Source organism: Bombyx mori, chromosome 8 (genome assembly GCF_030269925.1).
Source record: "Bombyx mori chromosome 8, ASM3026992v2".
NCBI classification, from domain to species: Eukaryota; Metazoa; Arthropoda; class Insecta; order Lepidoptera; family Bombycidae; genus Bombyx; species Bombyx mori.
In genome coordinates, this window is record NC_085114.1 from 9,356,509 (window position 1) to 9,378,116 (window position 21,608).

Consider the following 21,608-nt stretch of genomic DNA (forward strand, 5'->3'; position numbering starts at 1 on the left):
CTCCTAAATAGATATATATGATATCTTAGTCAACATTATTGACACTGTTAAAGAAAATTGTTAACAGACCATTTGAGATCTGGCAGTGCTGTAACTGCAACAGACTATGAGAGACTGTTGATAGCCCTAATAATAAGGCTGGTATCAAAAGATCTTGTTCAAAGGCCTCACTTGAGTGATAAATTGGAAATAAGAATGTACTGGTGGTAAGACGTCTCGTGAGTCCGCACGGGTAGGTACTACCACCTTGCCTATTTCTGCCGTGAAGCAGGAATGCTTTTCGAATTGAAGGGCGGGGCAGCCGTTGTACTGTTAAAAGTGCGGCCTTACAACTCCATCTCAAATATATTAAGTGTATAATCTATGAACTCCATGTCTCAAGGTGGGTGCCGGCATTTACGTTATAGATGTCCATAAGCTCTAGTAACCACTTAACATCAGGTGGACCGTGAGCTCGTCGACCCATCCAAGCAATAAAAAATAACTATTAAACTGTTCTGAAATTCCACAGACTTGTGGAAAACGTTAATTAAAAATTGTCACATGGAGATTTGACAACTTCTAAACATCATTATGTTTTAGCAAAATTTTAAGTTTGTTATTTGTTTATTTGGGCTATGCAAAACTAAATTATTCTAGGTAAAATTTAAGTATCTGTGAAATCGTTAAATTTCAAAATGTGTAATGTACAAAAATTTCTCAGTAAAAAGGTAATTTTTGTTATATTTTGAAATGTACATAACATAAATTAGATTAAATCTCTTGTTTAAAATTGAATTTGCAATGCTGCCTTTGCAATTGCAATTGCTTAGCAATTTGTGAGCATGAACTCTAATACCGGTCCCTCACATTCGCACGAATACGCAAACCCACAAGTGTAGGACGACATTTGCAAATGATTATGCAAAGTTTTCGCTGCATTCGTCTCCCACACATTCGTGTGACCAGTTGTGCCCACGATTGCGAAGGTAACGGACGTTTCGTATTTTCATAGTTCGTGACGTCTACTGTGTAGCGTACCTTCATCATGGATTGGAACAACACCAAGGTGATGGAGTTCATTGAACTCCTGCAAAATGAATCGACCATATGGAACCCACAAAAGAAATCCCATAAAAACAGAATGGCCGTTAATGACGCCTGGGAAAGAATTAAAAACTCTATTTCTCTTCAATGTTCTATTGACGAATTAAAAAAGAAGAGAAATTCGTGAGACATTCGTAAACAAGTGTAGGAGGAAGCGCAAACGGGTTCGCAAATTGAATACCGAACCCATTTGCACAGCCGCTAAGTTTGCGAATGAATGTCTGACGGTCACTCATTCGTACAATGTACAAATGTTCGCGCGCATGTGAGTGGCCGGCATAAGAGGACAACGAAATGCATAAAATTGTTCGGCCAAAGGTTTTATTTGGAACTACGAAAAAATCACTAAAATAACCGAGCCCAAAGACATCATTCACAATGTGAATAACGCTGTCCACCCAGAGACATGACGTCGAAGCCTCAATTGTATTGTACAACGGCCGTCCCCTTTTAAAAGAGAGAAATGGGTAGAACGGTGGTACAAATCTGTGCAAACTTACAATCTTAATTGAAGATTGTAGTGCGCTGGTATAAAATTCAGAGAACTTTGTCTATTCTCCGACGAAACCCGCAAAAAGAAGTGAGATGGTGCTATTTTAGGCTATTAGATCTTCATCATCGATAGATTGAATTGTTTCATTTCAGACAATTTATGGACCACGAAAAGAACCGGTTTGGGTATATTTGGAGAAGGAAATGAAACAAAATATTGACAAAAAGCCGTACAATGAAAAAGTAGGAGCTTGGTTAAAATTTTTAAGAGATCTCCATTATTATTTTTACCGTGAAAGTTAGTAACCACTTTTAAAAAATATAATACTGAGGTAGTAGTTGTGCCCTAAAGATTATAATACCCGGTGTTCTCATATCGAGCAAGGACTCAGCCTGTGATGGTTTTCAAACAACGCTGGTTATTACGAATTTTTGTAATGAAATACGTAGGTACATAATGTATTTTAGCGAATTATTTCCACGACGAAGGGAAGGGAATAGCATCATCTAATAAAAATCAAACCTGCAAAAATTATAGTTTACGTAATTACTCGTCGTATGGCGTCTACTTGTTCTTCTTTCTTTCCTATTAGCCTCTGTTAGGGTTATTCTGTTACTCTGTGTAGGGCCCGAATTAAATTCTTAAATTCATCCGCGTCGGTCTTGCCCAGTTTATTTACGTACACTAAGTAATCTAATTAAATACTCTTGTGTCTTTTAATATTTTGAACGCGCACAAGTCAACTAATCCATGGTATTTGTTAATTTTTTTGTAGGCAGCATTGCTATCGATTTAATCAGATTTATCTGATTAATATAAAGTAATATCTATTTTTATGCAATATGTTACAAATAGACCATTTCAGGTAAAAGAAAATTAAGACAGCTCAATAAAGAAGTCGGACCCTCGTGGTATTTTGAACTCTCGACCGACCAGCGGATAGTTTTGGATGAACTTAAAGTTAATATACACCAGGATCTGCTAGAAGATCTGCCAAATCGAACAAGAAAATCTCTAGCAGACCTTGGATTAACATTGAAAATTCCAAAAAACGTTCTAATGCAAGCTATGAAAGATTCGGTTGAAGATACCGGAGTTTTCATTTGGAATTTATACAAAGCTATTTACAAAACGTTTCCAAGTGAAGGACGAGCGAGTATGCGACTTGTTTTTTTTAAGATTATTAGCTAATGTTTTTAGGCTAGCAGTACGTCTAAGCAAGTCATATCATAATCTTAAGCGCGCTGTCATGTTTTTTTTTTTATTGCTTAGATGGGTGGACGAGCTCACGGCCCACTTGGTGTTAAGTGGTTACTGGAGCCCATAGACATCCACAACGTAAATGCGCCATCCACTTTGGACACCTTGTCATGTCATTAATAATGTCGACCGCAGACCCGCTGACAAACTTATGCACTCGAAAATGCCACGTACCTATACTAAATATACAAAAAAAGATTATTGACCCCCAACTCAATATAAAATAACAAGTAGATACCCCCATGTGATCAGTTGGTGTATTTTAATAAAACCTATTCTAGTGTTAGTGCGTAACGTAGGTAGGTACCTAGTTTGCAAATCAAATAGTAGGAGTAAAGGCGTTATTAAAAACTCGTAGGAAAGCATTACAACTTCCTCGATGAAAAATTTATAAAGAGCACTTTTATAAATTTGCGTAATTAATATTTAAGGCCATTCTGCCTTTTTCTACCGCGATTCCGTAACGCGGTTCAGTATGAAAGGTGAGACAGTTGTTTATCAATAAAATGGAGATTTCGATTTAATTTTTCAAGGTACCAAACGCAGATACCATTGAGCATTCACATTGTAATATCGATAGGCTCGGCCGCTTTTAACACCGCATGGATCATGGGCTCGTCCACGCATCTAGAGCAATAAATAAATCAAATGTTGCCTATTACTGTTGTTGTGTTGTCTGTTACTTTATATACTTACCAAATGTAAATTTCAGGCTATGATATGAATGCAATGATTCTGATGTCCAGTATGGTTTTCATCGATTTAGAAGAATGTATACAAAAACTAGAAAAACTAACTGATATAAAAAATATACCTCCAGCTAAAAGTAAAAAAAGTAAGCATAGCTATGGTTTTTTGGTAATAAAAATTTTGTTTTGTCTCGCCCGTAATCTGGTTCGAACAGGATTCCTTTTAAATTCTTTTATTGTACTTCTACTAACTACTTTTTTTGCCATTCGCTCTTCTAAGTTTCTCAATGGATATATATTCAGAAATTCTTTTAAATTTGATGCTATTTATATATTGATTTCATTCATACAGCTGGTTGTTTAATTTTCCACAGAACAACGTAGAAACTTTCAGCCTGATGTACGTTACGGTGAATATTTACAGCGGTGCTACGTGCCGTTTTACAGTAATCATGGTTCTGGCCAAAAAAAGATGAAGAAACCACCGCCATTAGGTTATAAGTTTCGATTAAGAAGCCAGGAGGTATATAAAAGGCTTAATTTGTTTTTTTTTAAGCAATCAAATCGCTCGATACCAAGCGATGCGACAATGGCTTTAGTCAAATCCCATACATTTCCCAACAGTTTTTCGAAGTAAATAATATATACTTGACCCGTTCTTATGAAGTGCTTCCAGGGATAAAATCGTTTATTACGTAATATCGAAGTGATCGTAGCCTAAAGGATAAGACGTCCGGTGTATTCGTATCTTGCGATGCACCGGTGTTCGGATCCCACAGGCGGGTATCAATTTTTCTAATGAAATACGTACTTAAGAAAAGTTCACGATTGACTTCCACGATGAAGGAACAGCATCGTGTAATAAAAATCAAACCCGCAAAATTATAATATGTATAATTAGGTACTGGTGGTAGGACCTCTTGTGAATAATTACCACCACCCTCCTATTTCTGCCGTGAAAAAGTAATGCGTTTCGGTTTGAAGGGTGGGGTAGCCGTTGTAACCATACGGAGACCTTAGAACTTATATCTGAAGGTGGGTGGCGCATTTACGTTGTAGATGTCTACGGGCTCCGGTAACCACCAAACATCGGATGGGCTGTGAGCTCGTCCAACCATCTATGTAATAAAAAAAATCGGCAGAAATTTCATTTTCTTCCTAGACATAACGAAAACTAATTTTACAATTTATTTTTGCTTATTTTATTGTCCTTACACTTGAATATAATTTCTGATGTTTCGAATACTTTAGGTACACTTTTTCTAGACATGTAGGTACGACGCTCAGATTATACCGTAAGGTAATTTTAATTACATAACGTGTTTTGTAATTTTATTTATTTACTTATTTATTTCCGGATTTTTATGTATGTATATTATGTGAACTGTGAAATATTTGATTTCATTGTAATAGTAAGGGACGACTTCATAAATTTCAATAAATGTCTACCTCAATAAAATAAATAATAGTTCTATTTGAAGACTTTCTTGTTTGTATTTCTTTTTCAGAGTTATGAAACACTGTGCAGGAATAATGACTTCGTAAGTACTGACCACGGCACTCTAGTAATGTAGCTTTTAGAGTATTTTTTAAGCTATTCTGGTCTTCTTTTTTGTTGCATTGAACGGGCAGTTGATCTCTCAGCCACCTGGTGCTAACTGGTTATTGAGCTAGATGGTGACGCCCAGTCTGAGGTATGAGGTGGCCCAAGAGTATTTCATCTCCACCAAAAGAACACGTGATCGATTGTCTATCCGGTGAAAATTGATAGCATCACTTCGTCTGTCTGAAACATTCAGGACTGTTAAAAATAGTTATGAAAATAGACACGACCTTCAGAAATGAAGATACCAACTGCTGAGTCGGAGTCTTCTTTTCTGGCGCGAGAACGATCTTCTTTCCATCTCAACCACTAGCCGTCAAGCCTAAAGTCGGCACAGGCATAGGAATCTCGCCCGATTTCTGGCGCTTTAAGTATTTCACATCAGGTTACAAGATTTTGCATCTGTTCGATAGATAAACAGAATCTACCTATATATCCTCTTGTGAGTCCGCACGGGTAGGTACCACCACCCCGCCTATTTCTGCCGTGAAGCAGTAATGCGTTTCGGTTTGAAGGGCGGGGCAGCCGTTGTAATTATACTGAGATCTTGGAACTTATATCTCAAGGTGGGTGGCGCATTTACGTTGTAGATGGCTATGGGCTCCAGTAACCACTTAACACTAGGTGGGTGGCGATTCCGATCCGACGGTAAGTTCTGCGAAGCATTGCTCTTGCTAGTGCGAGTAGTAGCAAGCTCAGAATGAGCCCCATGAGCTCATCTACCAGCCAGAGCATACTTGAATTCAGCTGAAATAGCCCTATAGGCGACCAGCGAATAGGTGGGGGAAAAAAGAATAATGCAAAATATGAAAATTCTTTAAACGTTTTTAATAATAAAAAAATAACGCATAAGAAATTCCTCGACCCTTCATAAAAGTGCCTACATATAGTTTCACTTCCATTTTTCAGTTGCTTAAACGTAAAGAACGAAACAAAAAAGAGAAACAAGCTGAGAGAATTTGCAAGTACAAATTTTGGGAGCCCCCCAGTACTTTAAGTATGATTTATTTTCCTTAATTAAATTTTAACAAAAAAATTTTTTTTTCATGTTGTACCTTAAAAAAACATTTCGAATGTTTTATTAATGGTGTTTGGATAGGTTTTTTTTAGTTATTGCGTCGACGTGTGATCAAGTTTACAACTCACCTGATGTTTTGTGATTACCGAAATTCACAATCTGAATGCCCTCTCACATTGAGACATGTAGTAGAAATATTAACTCTACAACATTCTACAACGGTTGTCGCACCTTTCAAATCGGAACGCATAACTGCTTACGTACCTATATGTTTAGTGCTATTTTATACATGTATATACCTACTTACAAAAAATATGATTAATATTAATATGATTTTAAACGTTCATTACCGCCAGGAAACACTGACCCGAAAATGGCAGCATACGTAAATAAGTTGAAGATGATAAAACAGAAGGCAAAACCGAAACACAAAGCGCCTTACCCTAATTCACAGTTTGAAGTCGGTGGTGTGGCATTTACTGGCGGATCTCCACATTATCTCTTGACGAGTAATATCTACAAATTTATTCTAGAACTTAAACATAACCAATTTATCCATATAATCGTATTATTTTTGTAAAAATTTACATCCGTAACTAAAACCTGAATCAAATAAACTAGAGTATGGCATTTAGGAACCAATATACCAACCTCTCTTTTATTTTAAGGCATTTCACTGTTACCAACTGGTTACATTCTTATAAATGGAGGGATAGCGCTAGCCAACGGTGAATACGTTACGTGTATTCAAGGGTTCTGGAAATTTCCTAAAGAAGTTAAAGAGGAATGCGACGAGGCATGTAATTGCGCTATAAAATGGTACTTTTAAATTTCAATCAGCATTTCCTTTTTTTTTAACTTAGGCTAATCAAAATGTCGAAGATGTTTAATTCAATACGTAATTTTAGGGAAGCCGATGTAATGTCCTATCTTGCTAATACGAAATGTAAATGCGGTCATCTATATGATTTTTACCATGAAGAAAAATTGATTGAAAAATATTTTCATCCACCATCTAAGCATGGGCCTTTCTGGGTTGATCAAGCGAAAATCTATCAGTTCGATAATTTAGAAGAATTCGTTAAGCAAACTGTAAATGAAGCCATGCTGTCTGGAGACCCCACGGTTAAAATTTTTTTTAGTATATTTAAATTTATATTGTAAGTCATTCCTATACTGCTTTGATACCAAAACTTTGTTTTCACAGCCAAAACCGTCTCTGCCAACGATTTCTGCTTCCGGCTTAAGCACGAAGGATTTATTAGCGGTAATTAATAATAACTGTGTTTTATTTATTAAAACTTATATAATATTATAAAGCTGAAGAGTTTGTTTCTTTGTTTGAACGCGCTAATCTCAGGAACTACTGGTCCGATTTAAAATTTTATTTCAGTGTTAGATGACTTATTTATTGAGGAAGGCTATAGGCTATATAAAGACCAATGCCGTAATGTATATTGGTATAAAGACCAATTGTAGGCGTCGTGGCCTAAAGGATAAGACGTCAGGTGCATTCGTACCTTCGTGCAAACCTGCAAAATTATAATTTGCGTAATTACTGATGGTAGGACCTCTTTTGAGTCCGCACGGGTAGGTACAACCACCCCGCCTATTTCTGCCGTGAAGCAGCAATGCGCTTCGGTTTGAAGGGTGGGGTAGCCGTTGTAACCATACTGAGACCTTAGAACTTATATCAGAAGGTGGGTGGCGCATTTACGTTGTAGATGTCTATGGGCTCCAGTGACTACTGAACACCAGGTGGGCCGTGAGCTCGTCCACCTATCTAAGCAATAAAAAATAAATCGAATCAATTATTTTTCTATATTAATTAGTAGCGTGAAAACAACATTGATGCTTGAAATAAGTCAATGTTCAAATCCATCTGGGCTACCAGACAATAATTAGAGTCTACTAAAGTTAGAGAAAATAGGCAGACGTATGTGATTCTCATAATCCAACACTAAGTGACGTGGTCTAGCCTATAACAATCCCATGTTAACACTTGCAGAATGTTCATATCTTTAATACTTTTCCAAATAATGTGACGGTTATCAAAAGCTCTTTTTTTTCTAAAACTTGCATTTTATGCAGAAATTCTTCCAATTACACGTGAAATCTTGTCCCTTTCTCTAGTTTTTTTTCTTTAATTTCATAAATAGCACTGTCATCTTGTTAAATTCCCACGATACTTAACACATTTTTTTTATATTTTGCGCGTTCCTAATCTCCATTCAAGTATTCTCCATTCGCAACGAATTTTGAATACATTGTTGATTTTTTTGTTTTCTTGTTATTTATTTAAGGATTATTCAACCACTTCAGTGTCTAAGTTAAATTAGCAATAAAGAAATTATCAAACCTTATTAACGTAAAATCGATATAAAAATTAATTTATTCGTTTTCATGTTATTAAATAAATAAAACGATTTCAGGCTCTATTAGCGGATCTGTCTGATACTCCGCTGCTCATACCTCATTTGCCACAGGCTAACCTATTGAAGAATCTTCAAGAGTGGGTGCGGTTACGGGTTAACGGGAAAATAAGCCCTCGGGAAAGCAGTTAGTGGATTTTACAAATGAATTATTTCATTTTTTTGTTTTTTTTTTGTTTTTTCTGCACACGTAGGCAGATGGTGGTTTCATTATGTTTTCTGAGCATTATGACTATGTCCTACTTTAAACAAGGTTTGCGATGATTACTCAGCGGTCGGCAGCGGCTTAACTGTGTCCCTGAAATTGATGATATTCATGAGCGACGGTAACCAATCACTTTCAAGTGGGCATGCAGTCCGCCTGCGTACAGCATAATTCTGAAATCTGTGTGCTTCACTGAGCAGACTGCGATCATATTTGTGCTATTCTCATTAGTGCTGCACAAAGGATTATAGCTGTTGCTTTCTAGCGTAATTATTCTTTTACTGTTTTCAGAACTACTCAATCTACACTCGTTGCGCAGATGGTTAGATCTTAAGCATATGGATTTTAGGGCTCGAGCCTATATGATTCCGTTTAGTTTAAAAGAACTCAAACTGATGAACTGGTCGCATCGTCATTTAATCCAAAAATTGGTAAACGTATTTCTAATAATTTAGTGTAAACTCTGATATCTGCAGGTTTTTCCTGCTTTTCTATAACTATACTTCTATACTAATACCTATTATAAAGGGGAAAGATTTGTTTGTTTGTTTGTTTCGAATAGGCTCCGAAACTACTGGACCGATTTGAAAAATTCTTTTTCCATTAGAAGCCGACATTGTCCCTGATGAACATAGGCTACTTTTTAAAAAAAAATATTATTTAATTTTTTTGGTTTCATGTGTGTTTTAATGTTTCCGAAGCGAAGCGAGGGCGGGTCGCTAGTAATATTATATCAGGATAGGTTTCGATTTTACGTTTATTATTTAATATAGAAAATAAAGTATTTGTTTGCTACTTATTATATACTTAAAGTAAATAATATGAATGCTTAAGAATTTGATCAGTCTCGTTGCATTAGAATAGCGACTGTCTCGCCCAACAGACAACCTGTCCTTGCTTCGTGACACCACTTTTACTAGTTGTATGGCGTCTTGTGCGCCCGCATGGGTAGACACAGCCACTCTGACCATTTATGCCGCGAAGTAGTGACGCGTTCTGGCTTACCCCTTGGCCACAGCCGAGAGCGGTGCGAATTGCGGTGCGTCGTGAGGCGCGGCAAGCGGGAGCGGCGAAAACAAATGGTAGACAACCTATGAAGTATGCCACAGCTACTGGCGGTGCGTTTTGCGGTGCGTTGCGAGGAGCGGTGAGAGGCGCGTGACATCTGGCGGCGACGAGCTGCACGATGTGCGAGTGAAACAAATGTACTAGACAATATGGAGGCGGCCACAGTTCAGAGCGACGCGCGCGGCGGTGTCGGTGGACGCATTGAGGCATCGCGCGACCGAAACAAATCATTTTGTTTTTACCGCGCGTTGAGCTAATAAAATATAATGGATGTGGAACAATTCATTGGTGAAATACTGAGTAGACCAGAAATATGGATGTTAAAACATCCACATCATAAATATAGGCATGTTATAAAAAAAATGTGGGACGAAATAAAACAACTATTTTCTGGTACTAATGGTTTCCTAGATACTCTTGGATAGGATTATTGAAATAAAATTTGAAATTTGAATTGATTTCGTATTCTAGATGCTTGAACCGTTGCTCGATTATTCCGTCTTGATCTGCGTACGCTATTGTGAATATTGGAGTCTCCAAACTGGGAAACAAATTGCTGAAAATCTGCATCTCTGTCTCCATCACTTTCTTTTAAGGCACGAAACCTTTATAATCAATATCGCGTGCTTTTTGTTTGCCTTTACACTTTTCGTAAAAATACGAAATTTATTAGTTAGAATACCAAACGCGTACTGAATTGTGACACTTGCCCGGGCTAATATTTTGTCGAAAATTATTTGTTCCGCATTTAAACTACCCGGTGGATATGGGCGCATCAAAAAATTTTTAAGAGGATAGGCTTTATCAGCAATTAACACGTATGGTAAATTGAGATTTGAACCTGGTAATCTCTGTGAAGGTTGAATCTATTAATAATCTATTTATCGGGATAGTTCTTATATTCCTAATATTCCTAATATAATACCTAATAAATAGGGTGAAATTCGCCAAGTCCTCTCTTTTTCTAACTGGGTGCGCTCCTATTCTTAATTGAATAATATCTTCAGCTAAGAACGCACTTATTTCAAGGTAATATCGTGCCACTTTTGAAAGGGAAATTTGATAGGGCTTTCTAAATACGTGCACCTCTGACGCCGCCGCCGTCGCAACTAGTCGAGCTGTGGCATACCCCGCAAGTCACACCGCCCGCCGCGCCTCGCAACGCACCGCAAAACGCACCGCCAGTAGCTGTGGCCAGGCCGTTAAAGAGCGGGTTTGCTTCGACCTCACATCTCAAAGTAGCTAGCGGCATTTAATGTCTGTCGGCTCCGGTAACCACCTCACACTGGGTGGGCTGAAGGCTCGTTCATCCATCCAAGCAATAAAAAAGGTTTTCTTGCTTAAAAATCTAACTACATTTTCTAATGACACTCGGTTTTTTTTAACTTGCCTGCCTAATTTGCTACAAAGCGAAATGTTATTACAAACATTTGCAACTGGTTTTCATTCATAAAAAAGTATTTTACTTATTTTTATTTAATTTTAAATGCAAATACCGCTTGGACTTTCGATAATTGTCCTCAACAATACCATATTGAGAGAATTGCCTCATAATTACGTTTATTTTTGCAGTTTGAAATATTACTGAATGACTTTGTAACAAGGAATAGACTAAGACAATTAGAGCAAACTCGTCTATGGTGGTCCACAACTAAATACGATGTTTATCCAAGTAAAGCATTTCTGTTAGTATTGAGTTTATTTATACACACTATTTATCTTTAGATTCTCTGACATAAAATAACTGCTTGTTTTTGAGTGCTTCCATACAGTAGGTAACTTTAAAGCGAAGAGCATTATGTAAAAATCTTGAGTGCAATGCAAGAATTAAAATAGTGTTTTGCACTCGCATTTATAAAATACTTTCTATAACTGCTAACAATTTTACTTCTTAAATGAACAGCTTACTTGACGGTATTTTTTTCAGAGATATTTTCTTTACATACATGCCAGGAAGAATGAAAGACACATTTCTAATAAATCCTTATAGTTCTGAACGGACACCAAAGTATGGCGCGAAGACTTGTCCACTATAGTAACAGGTACAAAATAGTGATTAACACAAATATACAAAATAGTAATTACCATCATCATTTATTTTAACTTTGATCAATTATTAAAACTGCAAGTTATCTCCTTCCTAGTTCACAAGATTTTAAATGTATAGTTATATTGAAATATAAGCATTGACCATATTCACCGTCTTTATGGATGGAAAAGATAAAATACGAAAGGTTTTTTTTTTTGAGATATAAAAAATATTTTAAACAGCTAGAAAATAAAAATAAAAATTGATTTTTGAAACGTGAACTTTCTTTAAATTGCATCTCTGCATATTAAATTGAATTAAATTGGTCTATGACTTAAATATACTCCTTCGTTTTTTTATTATAAAAAGTTAGAGTGATTGTTGAGAGCTCTAATGACAGGACGTTTTGGCGGAAACGCGAGGGACTTTTTTGGCGCGGAGACTTTTATTTTGTCTATTTAGTGTTTCTTCAGGTTTAAATGTGTAATAACCGTGATTTATTAACTGTTTAATATCTGTTAAAGTGCACAAATGTCGGAAAATGAAACAAAGCCGCTGGACATAACTTCTCGAGATCCTCCAAAAAGTCCACTGTAAAAATCTCAGTAAATGACCACCATTTTACTGAGATTATTTTTCATCGCATATCATCTCATCTCATTTCATTTAATTTCACCCCATCAAATTAATCATCTTCATGTCATTTCACTCCATATTATCATATTTTATAAAAATATGAACATAAATTAAAATAAGACATGAGTTACCAGGTCATAAAATCCCTAAAAAAGAAAAAGGAAACGCGAGGAGCGAGGTCGTGTTAATTGTTTTATTTTGTAAAAGTGTTTATTCCGGTTTAAATTGTAATAACGGTGGCTTGTTAACTTTATAGTATCTGTGAAAATGCATAAATATGGGAAAATGGAACAAAGCCGCTAGACGTAGATTCTCAGGATCTTTCAAAAAGTCTTAGTAAATAATCACCATTTTACTGAGACCATATTTCATGCCATACCATCTCGTTTCATTTAATTTCATCACAATTGATTGTCACAGATTAATTAATTTTATTGCATTTCGCTCCATATCATGTGTAGTAAAATAGAACATACAAAAGATTATGTTGTATGGTATGATACCATTGCCTTTCTAGTTGGAAAAACAATACTAATACTCAAGTGACATTGACAATCTACCGCTGACAACTCTGAAATTTGACGCTAGTTTATTTTCATTAAAAGATTTTTGTGTTGGATCGAGTCACAGATTGATTCACTTCGAAAATGTCTGCAAGGCAGGCAATAAAAGTTGGTACAAAAACCGTAAAACCAGTACTATCGTCGTCTCATGCTGAAGCTCGGAATAGAGTTCTGAGTCTTTACAAAGCATGGTATCGTCAGATCCCCTATATAGGTACTGTGTTATGTCATACCATCAACTGATCATCTTCATTGGTATCAATGTAGTTAATATAGTTATATCGAAAAATAGCACCTCCTAATTAGAATGTGATTGATTTCTCATTAATTTTAAAAGAAAAGTGATTGTTGCCGAGATAGGAAAAATAAAACCAAACACATAATTACTCCGCAAATGGCTTCATTTCAACTAAATATCACAATACTAGTCGATAGAAATGTTTCCTATTCTTTCAGTAAATAACTGTTATTAATTAAATATATAAATAATGTTTTCAGTGAAGGATTATGACATTCCCAAGTCAGAAGCACAATGTCGAGAGAAATTGAAAGAACTCTTCATTAAGAACAAACATGTGACTGATATTCGAGTCATTGATATGCTGGTTATTAAGGTAAAAGGAAACATAAATAATAAAATATATGAAGATTACCTAAAAAAGCTATCCTATCAGCCCATGGACGTCCACTGCTGGACATAGGCCTTCCCAATTCACCAATTCACTTGTAATTGTAATGATGAGAAAATAAAACAACACACATCTATGCCTTGGAAGTAAAAATGTGAAAAATGTACGTTAATAGGATTATTTTAGAACATGGTTCTGGATCTATTCATATTTAAAAGAAAATACAGGAACAGTTGTCTGGCCCTTCAAATCATAATCCATGGCTCCTTCACAGTACTAGAACAAATGGTTTTATATAATACTGCTGTTATGTTCTTTTTGTAAACTGTTTTAAGAATATGCTAAAGATTCATAACTCTTATAAGGATTACAAATATTTAAGAAAAAAAAAAGATGGAGAATGTTAAAATCTTAAATTAATTTGGGAAAAATATTAGTCTACTTTTGGATGCAAATACAGTCTTTGTTAATTTTAACATTTATGGTGTATTTGTCCCTTTTGGTGCACTATTTGGAGTGGTTGAAAGACAAAGAAACAATTTTTTTTTATTGATTTTGGTTGATTATTATATGATGTCTTATTTGAAAAAATTTATGACCTGATGAATAAGAGGGTGAAGTCTCAATTCCATTGTAGAATAGGTTTTAACTGCACTATGTAATTCTTCGTGGCCTACCTACCTAACTTATCACCAGTAGCTGCTGCAGTATTATTATTATTTATATTTTATTTAAGTTCTTTTTAAAACCATAACATTTTAGTAACAATTACTTATTTTTATTATGTTTATGCTATACACTTTAAAATATTAACTTTAATTTATGGAGATAATTTCCCCTATTGTTGAAATTTACGGTCACCTGTGATTACCTTTATGGTGTACTGTATTGCGACCTGAAATTAAAAAAACAACTATATTTCCAGGGTCAAATGGAGTTGAAAGAGTCGGTGAACATATGGAAACAAAAGGGGCACATTATGGCCTACTTCAAACCAACAGAAGAACCTAAACCAAAAAATTTCCTTTCGAAATTCTTTTCTGGAAACGAATGATTTATTTATTTACTTTGTACATATCTTGAAATTGTTAAACCTAAGTAATGAATATATCAATGTTAATTTGAGTAGATAAATTATGAATCCAAACGTTTTTTTAATGAAATGTCTATCTATACTTTTTCATATAACTTCTGAATAGTGTGGGCCCTGTCACTAATATGACAGTGGTCTTATTATGAACGTGTAAAAGAATAATCTACTACCTAAATCAGATTCTGGTAACTGAAACGTATACGTGTAACGGTATATTTTTACTATGCAACGAAAATTATTAATTGCAAAATAGGTTGGGATTGTATACAGAAGTTTTTAGATGCTTTACTCAGCAACTATCACAATACAAACGCCGCTGCACACGGTCGACGTCGTGTTAAGTGGTCACCGAGCCTCATAGACCATCATAGACCAATCACGTAAATGCCACAACCCACCTTGAAACATTTATTTTTTATTGTTTAGATGGGCGGACGAGCTCACAGCCCACCTGGTGTTAAGTGGTTACTGGAGCCCATAGACATCCACAACGTAAATGCGCCATCGACCTTGAGATCTAAGTTCTAAGGGTCTCAAGTATAGTTACAACGGCTGCCCCTCCCTTCAAGCCGAAACGCATTACCGCTTCACATCAGAAATAGGGGAGGTGGTGGTACCTACCCGTGCGGACTCACAAGAGGTCCTACCACCATTATCATATAGTCAATTAATGAAATGATATCAAATTTATTTCGTCATAAGGTACAAATAACGAGCCTTTATGAAAGTAAAAATTGTTCTACCACACCCGGTTCCCAAAAAAGTCACGATTGAGAGAAGAAATACTATTTTTCATCCTAACAAGTGTTCAATTACCCACTATCATCAATATTAATGTATGACATTATTCCAATTTAATTCCAAGGTCACAATTTCGTGTTTAATTAATAGCAATAGCAATAATTGAAATAAAATAACGAGACCTTTTTAGACTAAGAATAAAAGGAACACTTTCTTTTAAAAAATTAGAGAGATTTTGGTGGTAAGCAGTAGTAGACCATGCTACTGAATTAAAAGTTTATTTGACAAAGCGGCGCGACGCTATAACTCTCCTATCATGGCTGCCACTCATTACATATCCAATACAGGCGACAGAAAACGCAAAGCCGCCGCTGCGCCGCCCTAAACATGTCTTGATGCCCCGGATCCACTCTGGGTGCTTTTAGGGTATTCAGACCGCGGTCACCCTCCTCTCTCTGTAATTAACGAGTTCGACGAGCAACCTAACCCATAATCACAGCCCACTGAGTTTCTCGCCGGATTTTCTCAGTAAATTCTACAAAGCACTGCTCTTCTTAGGGCTAGTGTTAGTAAATTCTATAGGGTTGAACCCATGAGCTCACCCACCCATCCACGAGTAGTTGAAATTGGAATCATAGATTATACACTTATTATTTTGGAATAGTCCCTTAGGCTACCAGCGGGAAAAAATAGAAAGACGCTGTTCATAGATTATACACTTAAACGCTGTTCTTGTTCTTGATTTAAAAAAAGTTTGTCTAAGTCATAGATAATTCATGTTTTAATTTCAATTTCAATGTCATGTAAAAATAGTAAAAATTGATCTTTCTAACAGCATAGCTATTTGAAGCATATATAAAAAATATTTAAAATATTAAACTATAAATCAGAATGGCAGCTCGAGAAACCGTGAAATCTGCATGTAAAAACGTGAGACCCTTAGTGTCGGCTGATTTCTGCGAAGCGCGACGTCGAGCTCTTGGACTCTATAGAGCTATTTATCGCTACATTCCATACATAGGCTAGTTCATTTTTGTAATTCAATATATATAATGTATACCTATAAGTACAAAATCAACAACTTGACTTGTTCGATTTTTCAAGTAGGTGGTTTATGGAGCGATAGCGTGCTTGAATTTAGACGCACAAGATTGGAGATTATCTAAAGATTAATAGAATTTCGAGTATGATCTGTAATAAAATCCAGCCGATTCCCATAGGAATTCAAGAGAAGTTCTCTTTCTACTAGAATGGAATGGCCGCAAAAGATCAGTCTTTCGTTCATTTTATACCTTTAAGCGAGCAATTCTTGTAATATTAATATCTATATAACCTGAATCTCGGAAACGGCTCCAACGATTTTCATAAAATTTAGTATATAGGGGATTTCGGGGGCGATAAATCGATCTAGCTACGATTTAATTTCAGAAAATGTTGTTTTATTCGTGTTTTCAATAATCAACTCTTCCCGACATCTGTTGGCGAATAATAATACTATTTTTCTTAATTGAGGGTAACTAACCGCTTTAAAGACACAACAAGATGGCGTTATCAAAAAATGTCATTCATCTAGTTATTATTATATGCTAACGGTTCTATGACCGGTCCAAGAACAAGGACTGACTACATAAATACTTCAAGTATAAATAAATAATAATAATTTAATACTTATATAAAATACTTGTCATAATATAACTTGGAAGGCCATCGGTCGTCCAGGAGAAGACGTCTGCCGTCAAAACATGCGCAGTAAAAAATATAGCAAAAAATGCGTTGACACTGGAATGTGTCCTATAAATCGATGGAAACAAAGAGGTCGATATATTTGGTAAAAAAGGGTTCTGTAAAAGGAATGAAAGGACCAAAACCATTCATAAGAATTCCAATGAGGATGGTCTAAGACCACTTGGTATCAACTCTTAATTCAGATTCATTTTTGAATGGAAGAAAAACTCAGGTCTAAGGCACATAAAATAATTTCTAAATATCCTTCTCTAATTGTATCTAAATGTTATACAAGCAAATGACACATTGGCATTAGAGAGCGCCTACGTAAAACGTGCTTGGCGAATTATGTCACTTGCAAATTCTGTAAGGAAGAGGTGAAGCTTAATATGCCATACTTTATACTTTGAGAATGTAATGGCTCGAACAATATGAAAGGACATTTTATGCAATGGGTATTCGGGTTTTTATGTTTAAAGGCCATTGTCGATGGGTCTTATATGCTTTCTGTGATAAAACATCTTTTTTTGTTTGTTTTTATAGTTAAACATTTCGATATACCGAAGAGTGAGGAAGATTGTCGATGGAAACTCAGAGAATATTTCTATAGAAATGCTTGTGTAACTGATATACGTGTTATAGACATGTTGGTGATTAAGGTAATTCATGTGTGCGTTACCATATACAAGCCAACCAACCAACCTTAAACAAAACATTAAAGTTTATAATGTAATACCTTAAGTTAACTTTAGCTAGTTATAACCTAATAACAGCATTGTGATTATAGAGAGGTACATAACTGTAAATATTTCAAATATGTTGCGTAGTTTAAGTATAATTAGAAAAATACACCCTTATAGTATAATATTACCTATACGAAAAATAGGGATATCCGCGGTTGAGTAAAACAAATTAATTCAATGCAAGTCAAAGATGCCTCCAGCTGCTACCTACATTAAGTAGGTACTGTACCTCAGTGAAGTTCAAATAATATACGATTTTTTCTTTACGAAAATATTGCCGAAACAAAACGAAATATCGATCCTCCTGATATTAGTGTCTTCCAAAGCCCTTATCGATTTTTTATTCACTAATTCCACATAGTTTTGGAAAACTGCGCCACTTATTGTTATTTGTAAGATATTCATACTCCCACATTTTTTGTTAACATTTCATCAATAATTTCTGTGTTTAAATTTATTAATTAAAAAAAAAATATATACAAATCCAGTTTATTTTCGGCAGGGTTACATGGAACTAAAAGAAATGAAACATATGTGGCAACAAAAAGGTCACGTGATGGCGCATTGGAATCCTACACTTGAACCAAAGCCTTATGACTTTATTGGAAAATTTCTAGAAGGGATCGATTAATTTAATATTTGTTAAAAACTACCCGATAGATGTATTTTTTGAGTAAGATCCATCCATATTTTTTATTCAATTTAAATCGTTTACCATTTTTACTCACAATTACGCTAAAAGTGATTTTTTCACTTGGCAAGGCAGAATGAATGAAAATTAAACAAAATTCTAATTCAGTAATTTATTTTTTACGATCATTCGACATCAAAAATTTTCACGAAGACATATTGATAGTAAAATCTGAAAAATATTAACTTTCCATTTGATATTAAAAATTCACTGCAAAATATATATAGACTCACGATGATTAGGTAAATATGAGTAACTTTTTTTTCTCTATAATGTTGAAAACATTTTCGCTTGCCAAGGAATTGTTAAAATTGCTATCGTTCACAACCATAAAAATTACGCAACAAATTTTTTCTTTGCCACAGTTGAATTATTAAAGCAAAATTCGACTTTCAATAAAATGAGCTTTACAAATTTTAAACTAACTCGCAATCTAAAACTGAATTTCTTCTAAGCACGCTATTCTGTTTTCAAAATGTACAATTTCTTAATGTTGCGTTTTGTTATTATTTTGTATTTATGAATAGTTGATATAATTGCACGAAAATTATATTTAGACAACATGTGTATAAACATTACGCTAGGTACCTACATTAAAACAGGGTCGCTACATATATACAGTCTCCAACTTTCGACCTCTCATTCGATGGCGTTCGATAAAAGTGCAACCGCTTGAAAAAAATAAAATATTGTTAACAAAAAATGTCAAAGTAGTTTATACGCATTATTAAAAGAAAAAGCAGTTGGTGAATTATGTAGAGCTGCTTTATTATTGATTTGTCTTTTACAATTAAATTTGGTTTATAACGTTTAGGTAATGAATATAAAAATAATCTATAAATTTATGTGTTTACCCTTTTCTTTTCATATTTTATATTCTAAAATTGTACATAACATACGCATTTGTGATTTGTTTTTTAAGTATTATAGTAATTTTAGTATTTTATCTTTATAAATACAAAATTATTTGATTTCGTAGCTTATCGTATATAATCAACAATAACATTATTAATAAATAGTGTATTTAACAACGTAACAATTTATTTGTTATTTATTAGGTAGTAACAGTAAATATTGTATTTAGGTCTTGATATTTTACAATACATCATTTATTTAAACGTCCTTACTCTCGTCAACACAATCAGTTCTGCATTCACATCAATATATTTATTAGGAGCATCTAGTTTAAAAATACATATATTCATTTTCACATTATTTCGTAAATTTTATAACAGTATTTTATTGAAAATAAATCATAACCTATAAACTGTGTATAAAATATGGCCGGTTTATTTTTTTTTTTTAATTTAATATCCATAAAAAGTATTTTACAAATACAATCATTGCGTGATGCTCCGTTCGATTCTATTTTCAAAAATATACTATCTTGTCTTTATCCTAATTTTAAAACTAATGAGGTCTTCATCAGCAAATTGCTAGTTAAAGTAGCATTTTAACAAACTCTGAAACAAAAAGTAGGTATAAGGTTATGCTCGTTTGAAATAACCATATCAGTAACATCTTATACGAAATATGAAACAAAGAACTTTATTCAAAAATATTTTCGTCTCTTAATAAGAACAAATCATTGTTGAAGTATTTTTTTAGCTTCCAAGACAAACGGTTTTGCCGCCCACATAACATGGGCTCCAGTAACCACTTAACACCAGGTGGGCTGTGAGCTCGCCCAACCATGAACGCAATAAAAATAAATAAAAAAAACTTGAAAGCAATAAATTATCAAATTTCAGAAATGAGTAAATGAAGAACAAACCTTCATAGTCGATCCGACCATCATGGTCGATGTCTCCTAACGCTAGCACCTGGTTTAGTTGGGCATCTGTAACCGGCTCCCCGATCATCTCCAGAGCTGCTTGAAGCTCGTCACGTGTTATATAACCGTTGTCATCGCGGTCGAACACTCTGCAAAATCAATAATTCTAACTATGAATCAATTCTAACAATAAAACTAATAAAGCAATGAAACGTAAAATAATTTAATTGGGTAAATGTGAATGTTGGTTAGATTTAACATTTTTATTATTTCTAGTAGGATCCGTAGTGTTTAAATAAGAAAAAAAAAAGTCCTAATAAGTGCTCGTTTTCGAAAATTTGTATGTATTGTATTTGTGACATTTACAGGATTCTGGTCTCTTTTACGTCGAGTCACCAGATTACATTACTTTTCAAAATAGCTTCATAAACAAAAGCTAAACGCCAGTCTAAATATGATCTTTTACAAAAAAATAATAATATAGATATAATAATCATTTTGAATGGATCTACGGTAATGAACCTTTTTAACCTCTTATTTACACGAAGTAATCCTTATTTAATGAAATCTGACTCGTAATCTTTATCAAAGAGTGACTGTTATTTTCTTTAAAAAAATTTACTCCGGCATAAATGAAAATACTTAAATTATCGGGGTTGTCGCTCTTTATGTAGGTACTTTATATTATAATCATTATATGACTATTAGATATTAGAGGGTAAATACATCTACACGCTTAAGAATACAATGCGTTATAATGTTTTTTACCAAACAAAAATAATACAGCATGATGATTGCAAGTGAATATTTTGCTTATGGGTCAGATCCACTTTTTAATACGAAATACGTTATATTCGTATAAAATTTATTTAATCATCACTATTTCATAGCAACAGAATAAAGAGTTGTTACTAATTTATTTTGTATTAAAACAAAATTTGAATAAATGCATTTGTCTGCCATTGCTTACTTAAACGCTGCAAGTAGATCCCTAGTTATTTCCTCTTCTGAATCACCACCGCTTGTAGTCACGTCCAAACCTTGTAAGGCTTGTATTTTTGTCACCCACTGCATGAAGTCGTTCTCGTCTATTAAGCCGTTGCCTGAAAAATATTTAAAGAACATGTCAA

General features: G+C 34.6%; 3 protein-coding genes and 1 long non-coding RNA gene across 9 annotated transcripts in view; 2 read left to right on the forward strand and 2 right to left on the reverse strand.

Annotated features, from left to right (window-relative positions):
• The first annotated feature begins 539 nt into the window (after window positions 1-539).
• Window positions 540-14,858, forward strand: LOC101738229 (NADH dehydrogenase [ubiquinone] 1 alpha subcomplex subunit 6). 3 transcript variants are annotated; one of them, XM_038012469.2, is made up of 17 exons: window positions 540-710; window positions 1,732-1,876; window positions 2,445-2,735; window positions 3,552-3,674; window positions 3,903-4,051; window positions 5,037-5,069; window positions 6,041-6,128; window positions 6,506-6,658; window positions 6,818-6,968; window positions 7,058-7,274; window positions 7,357-7,416; window positions 8,582-8,708; window positions 9,078-9,217; window positions 11,427-11,539; window positions 11,782-11,896; window positions 13,581-13,696; window positions 14,637-14,758. In XM_038012469.2, exons 1-15 carry the CDS (start codon window positions 678-680, stop codon window positions 11,888-11,890), a joined length of 1,932 nt encoding a protein of 643 aa, XP_037868397.1. In that variant the 5' UTR covers window positions 540-677; the 3' UTR covers window positions 11,891-11,896; window positions 13,581-13,696; window positions 14,637-14,758. The 3 variants fall into 3 exon arrangements, with proteins under 3 accessions (XP_037868397.1, XP_062525722.1, XP_004932137.1); XM_062669738.1 differs by lacking the exon at window positions 540-710 and having other exon boundaries at window positions 1,750-1,876; window positions 2,435-2,735; XM_004932080.3 differs by lacking the exons at window positions 540-710; window positions 1,732-1,876; window positions 2,445-2,735; ... (10 more) ...; window positions 11,427-11,539; window positions 11,782-11,896 and adding an exon at window positions 13,032-13,296 and having other exon boundaries at window positions 14,637-14,858.
• Window positions 13,466-16,281, reverse strand: LOC134199260 (uncharacterized). Its single transcript, XR_009973678.1, has 3 exons — window positions 16,152-16,281; window positions 14,583-14,606; window positions 13,466-13,987 (listed from the first exon to the last, which is right to left on the reverse strand). It is a non-coding gene; the product is annotated as an uncharacterized LOC134199260 (long non-coding RNA).
• A 38-nt stretch (window positions 16,282-16,319) lies between these two features.
• LOC101738818 (NADH dehydrogenase [ubiquinone] 1 alpha subcomplex subunit 6) lies at window positions 16,320-19,545 on the forward strand. Its single transcript, XM_004932086.5, has 3 exons — window positions 16,320-16,566; window positions 17,814-17,929; window positions 18,516-19,545. Exons 1-3 carry the CDS (start codon window positions 16,437-16,439, stop codon window positions 18,642-18,644), a joined length of 375 nt encoding a protein of 124 aa, XP_004932143.1. The 5' UTR covers window positions 16,320-16,436; the 3' UTR covers window positions 18,645-19,545.
• Window positions 18,802-21,608, reverse strand: part of LOC101738501 (calcium-binding protein E63-1) — a 31,198-nt gene continuing 28,391 nt past the window's right edge. For all 4 annotated transcript variants that reach the window (XM_012695473.2, XM_004932084.5, XM_004932085.3 and 1 more), the window contains 3 exons: window positions 21,449-21,581; window positions 20,479-20,627; window positions 18,802-20,167 (listed from right to left, as the gene is read on the reverse strand). In XM_012695473.2, the coding sequence (XP_012550927.1) occupies window positions 20,145-20,167; window positions 20,479-20,627; window positions 21,449-21,581 (305 nt within the window). In that variant the 3' untranslated portion in view covers window positions 18,802-20,144. The remainder of the gene's footprint in view (window positions 20,168-20,478; window positions 20,628-21,448; window positions 21,582-21,608) is intronic.

Coding starts and splice junctions, on each gene's coding strand:
- LOC101738818 (XM_004932086.5), top strand. CDS start 16,437: ATGGCAGCTCGAGAAACCGTGAAATCTGCATGTAAAAACGTGAGACCC. Junction 16,567..17,813: donor TCGCTACATTCCATACATAG/GCTAGTTCATTT, acceptor TTGTTTTTATAG/TTAAACATTTCGATATACCG. Junction 17,930..18,515: donor TAGACATGTTGGTGATTAAG/GTAATTCATGTG, acceptor TATTTTCGGCAG/GGTTACATGGAACTAAAAGA.
- LOC101738229 (XM_038012469.2), top strand. CDS start 678: ATGTGTAATGTACAAAAATTTCTCAGTAAAAAG. Junction 1,877..2,444: donor TTATTATTTTTACCGTGAAA/GTTAGTAACCAC, acceptor AGACCATTTCAG/GTAAAAGAAAATTAAGACAG. Junction 7,417..8,581: donor GCACGAAGGATTTATTAGCG/GTAATTAATAAT, acceptor AAACGATTTCAG/GCTCTATTAGCGGATCTGTC.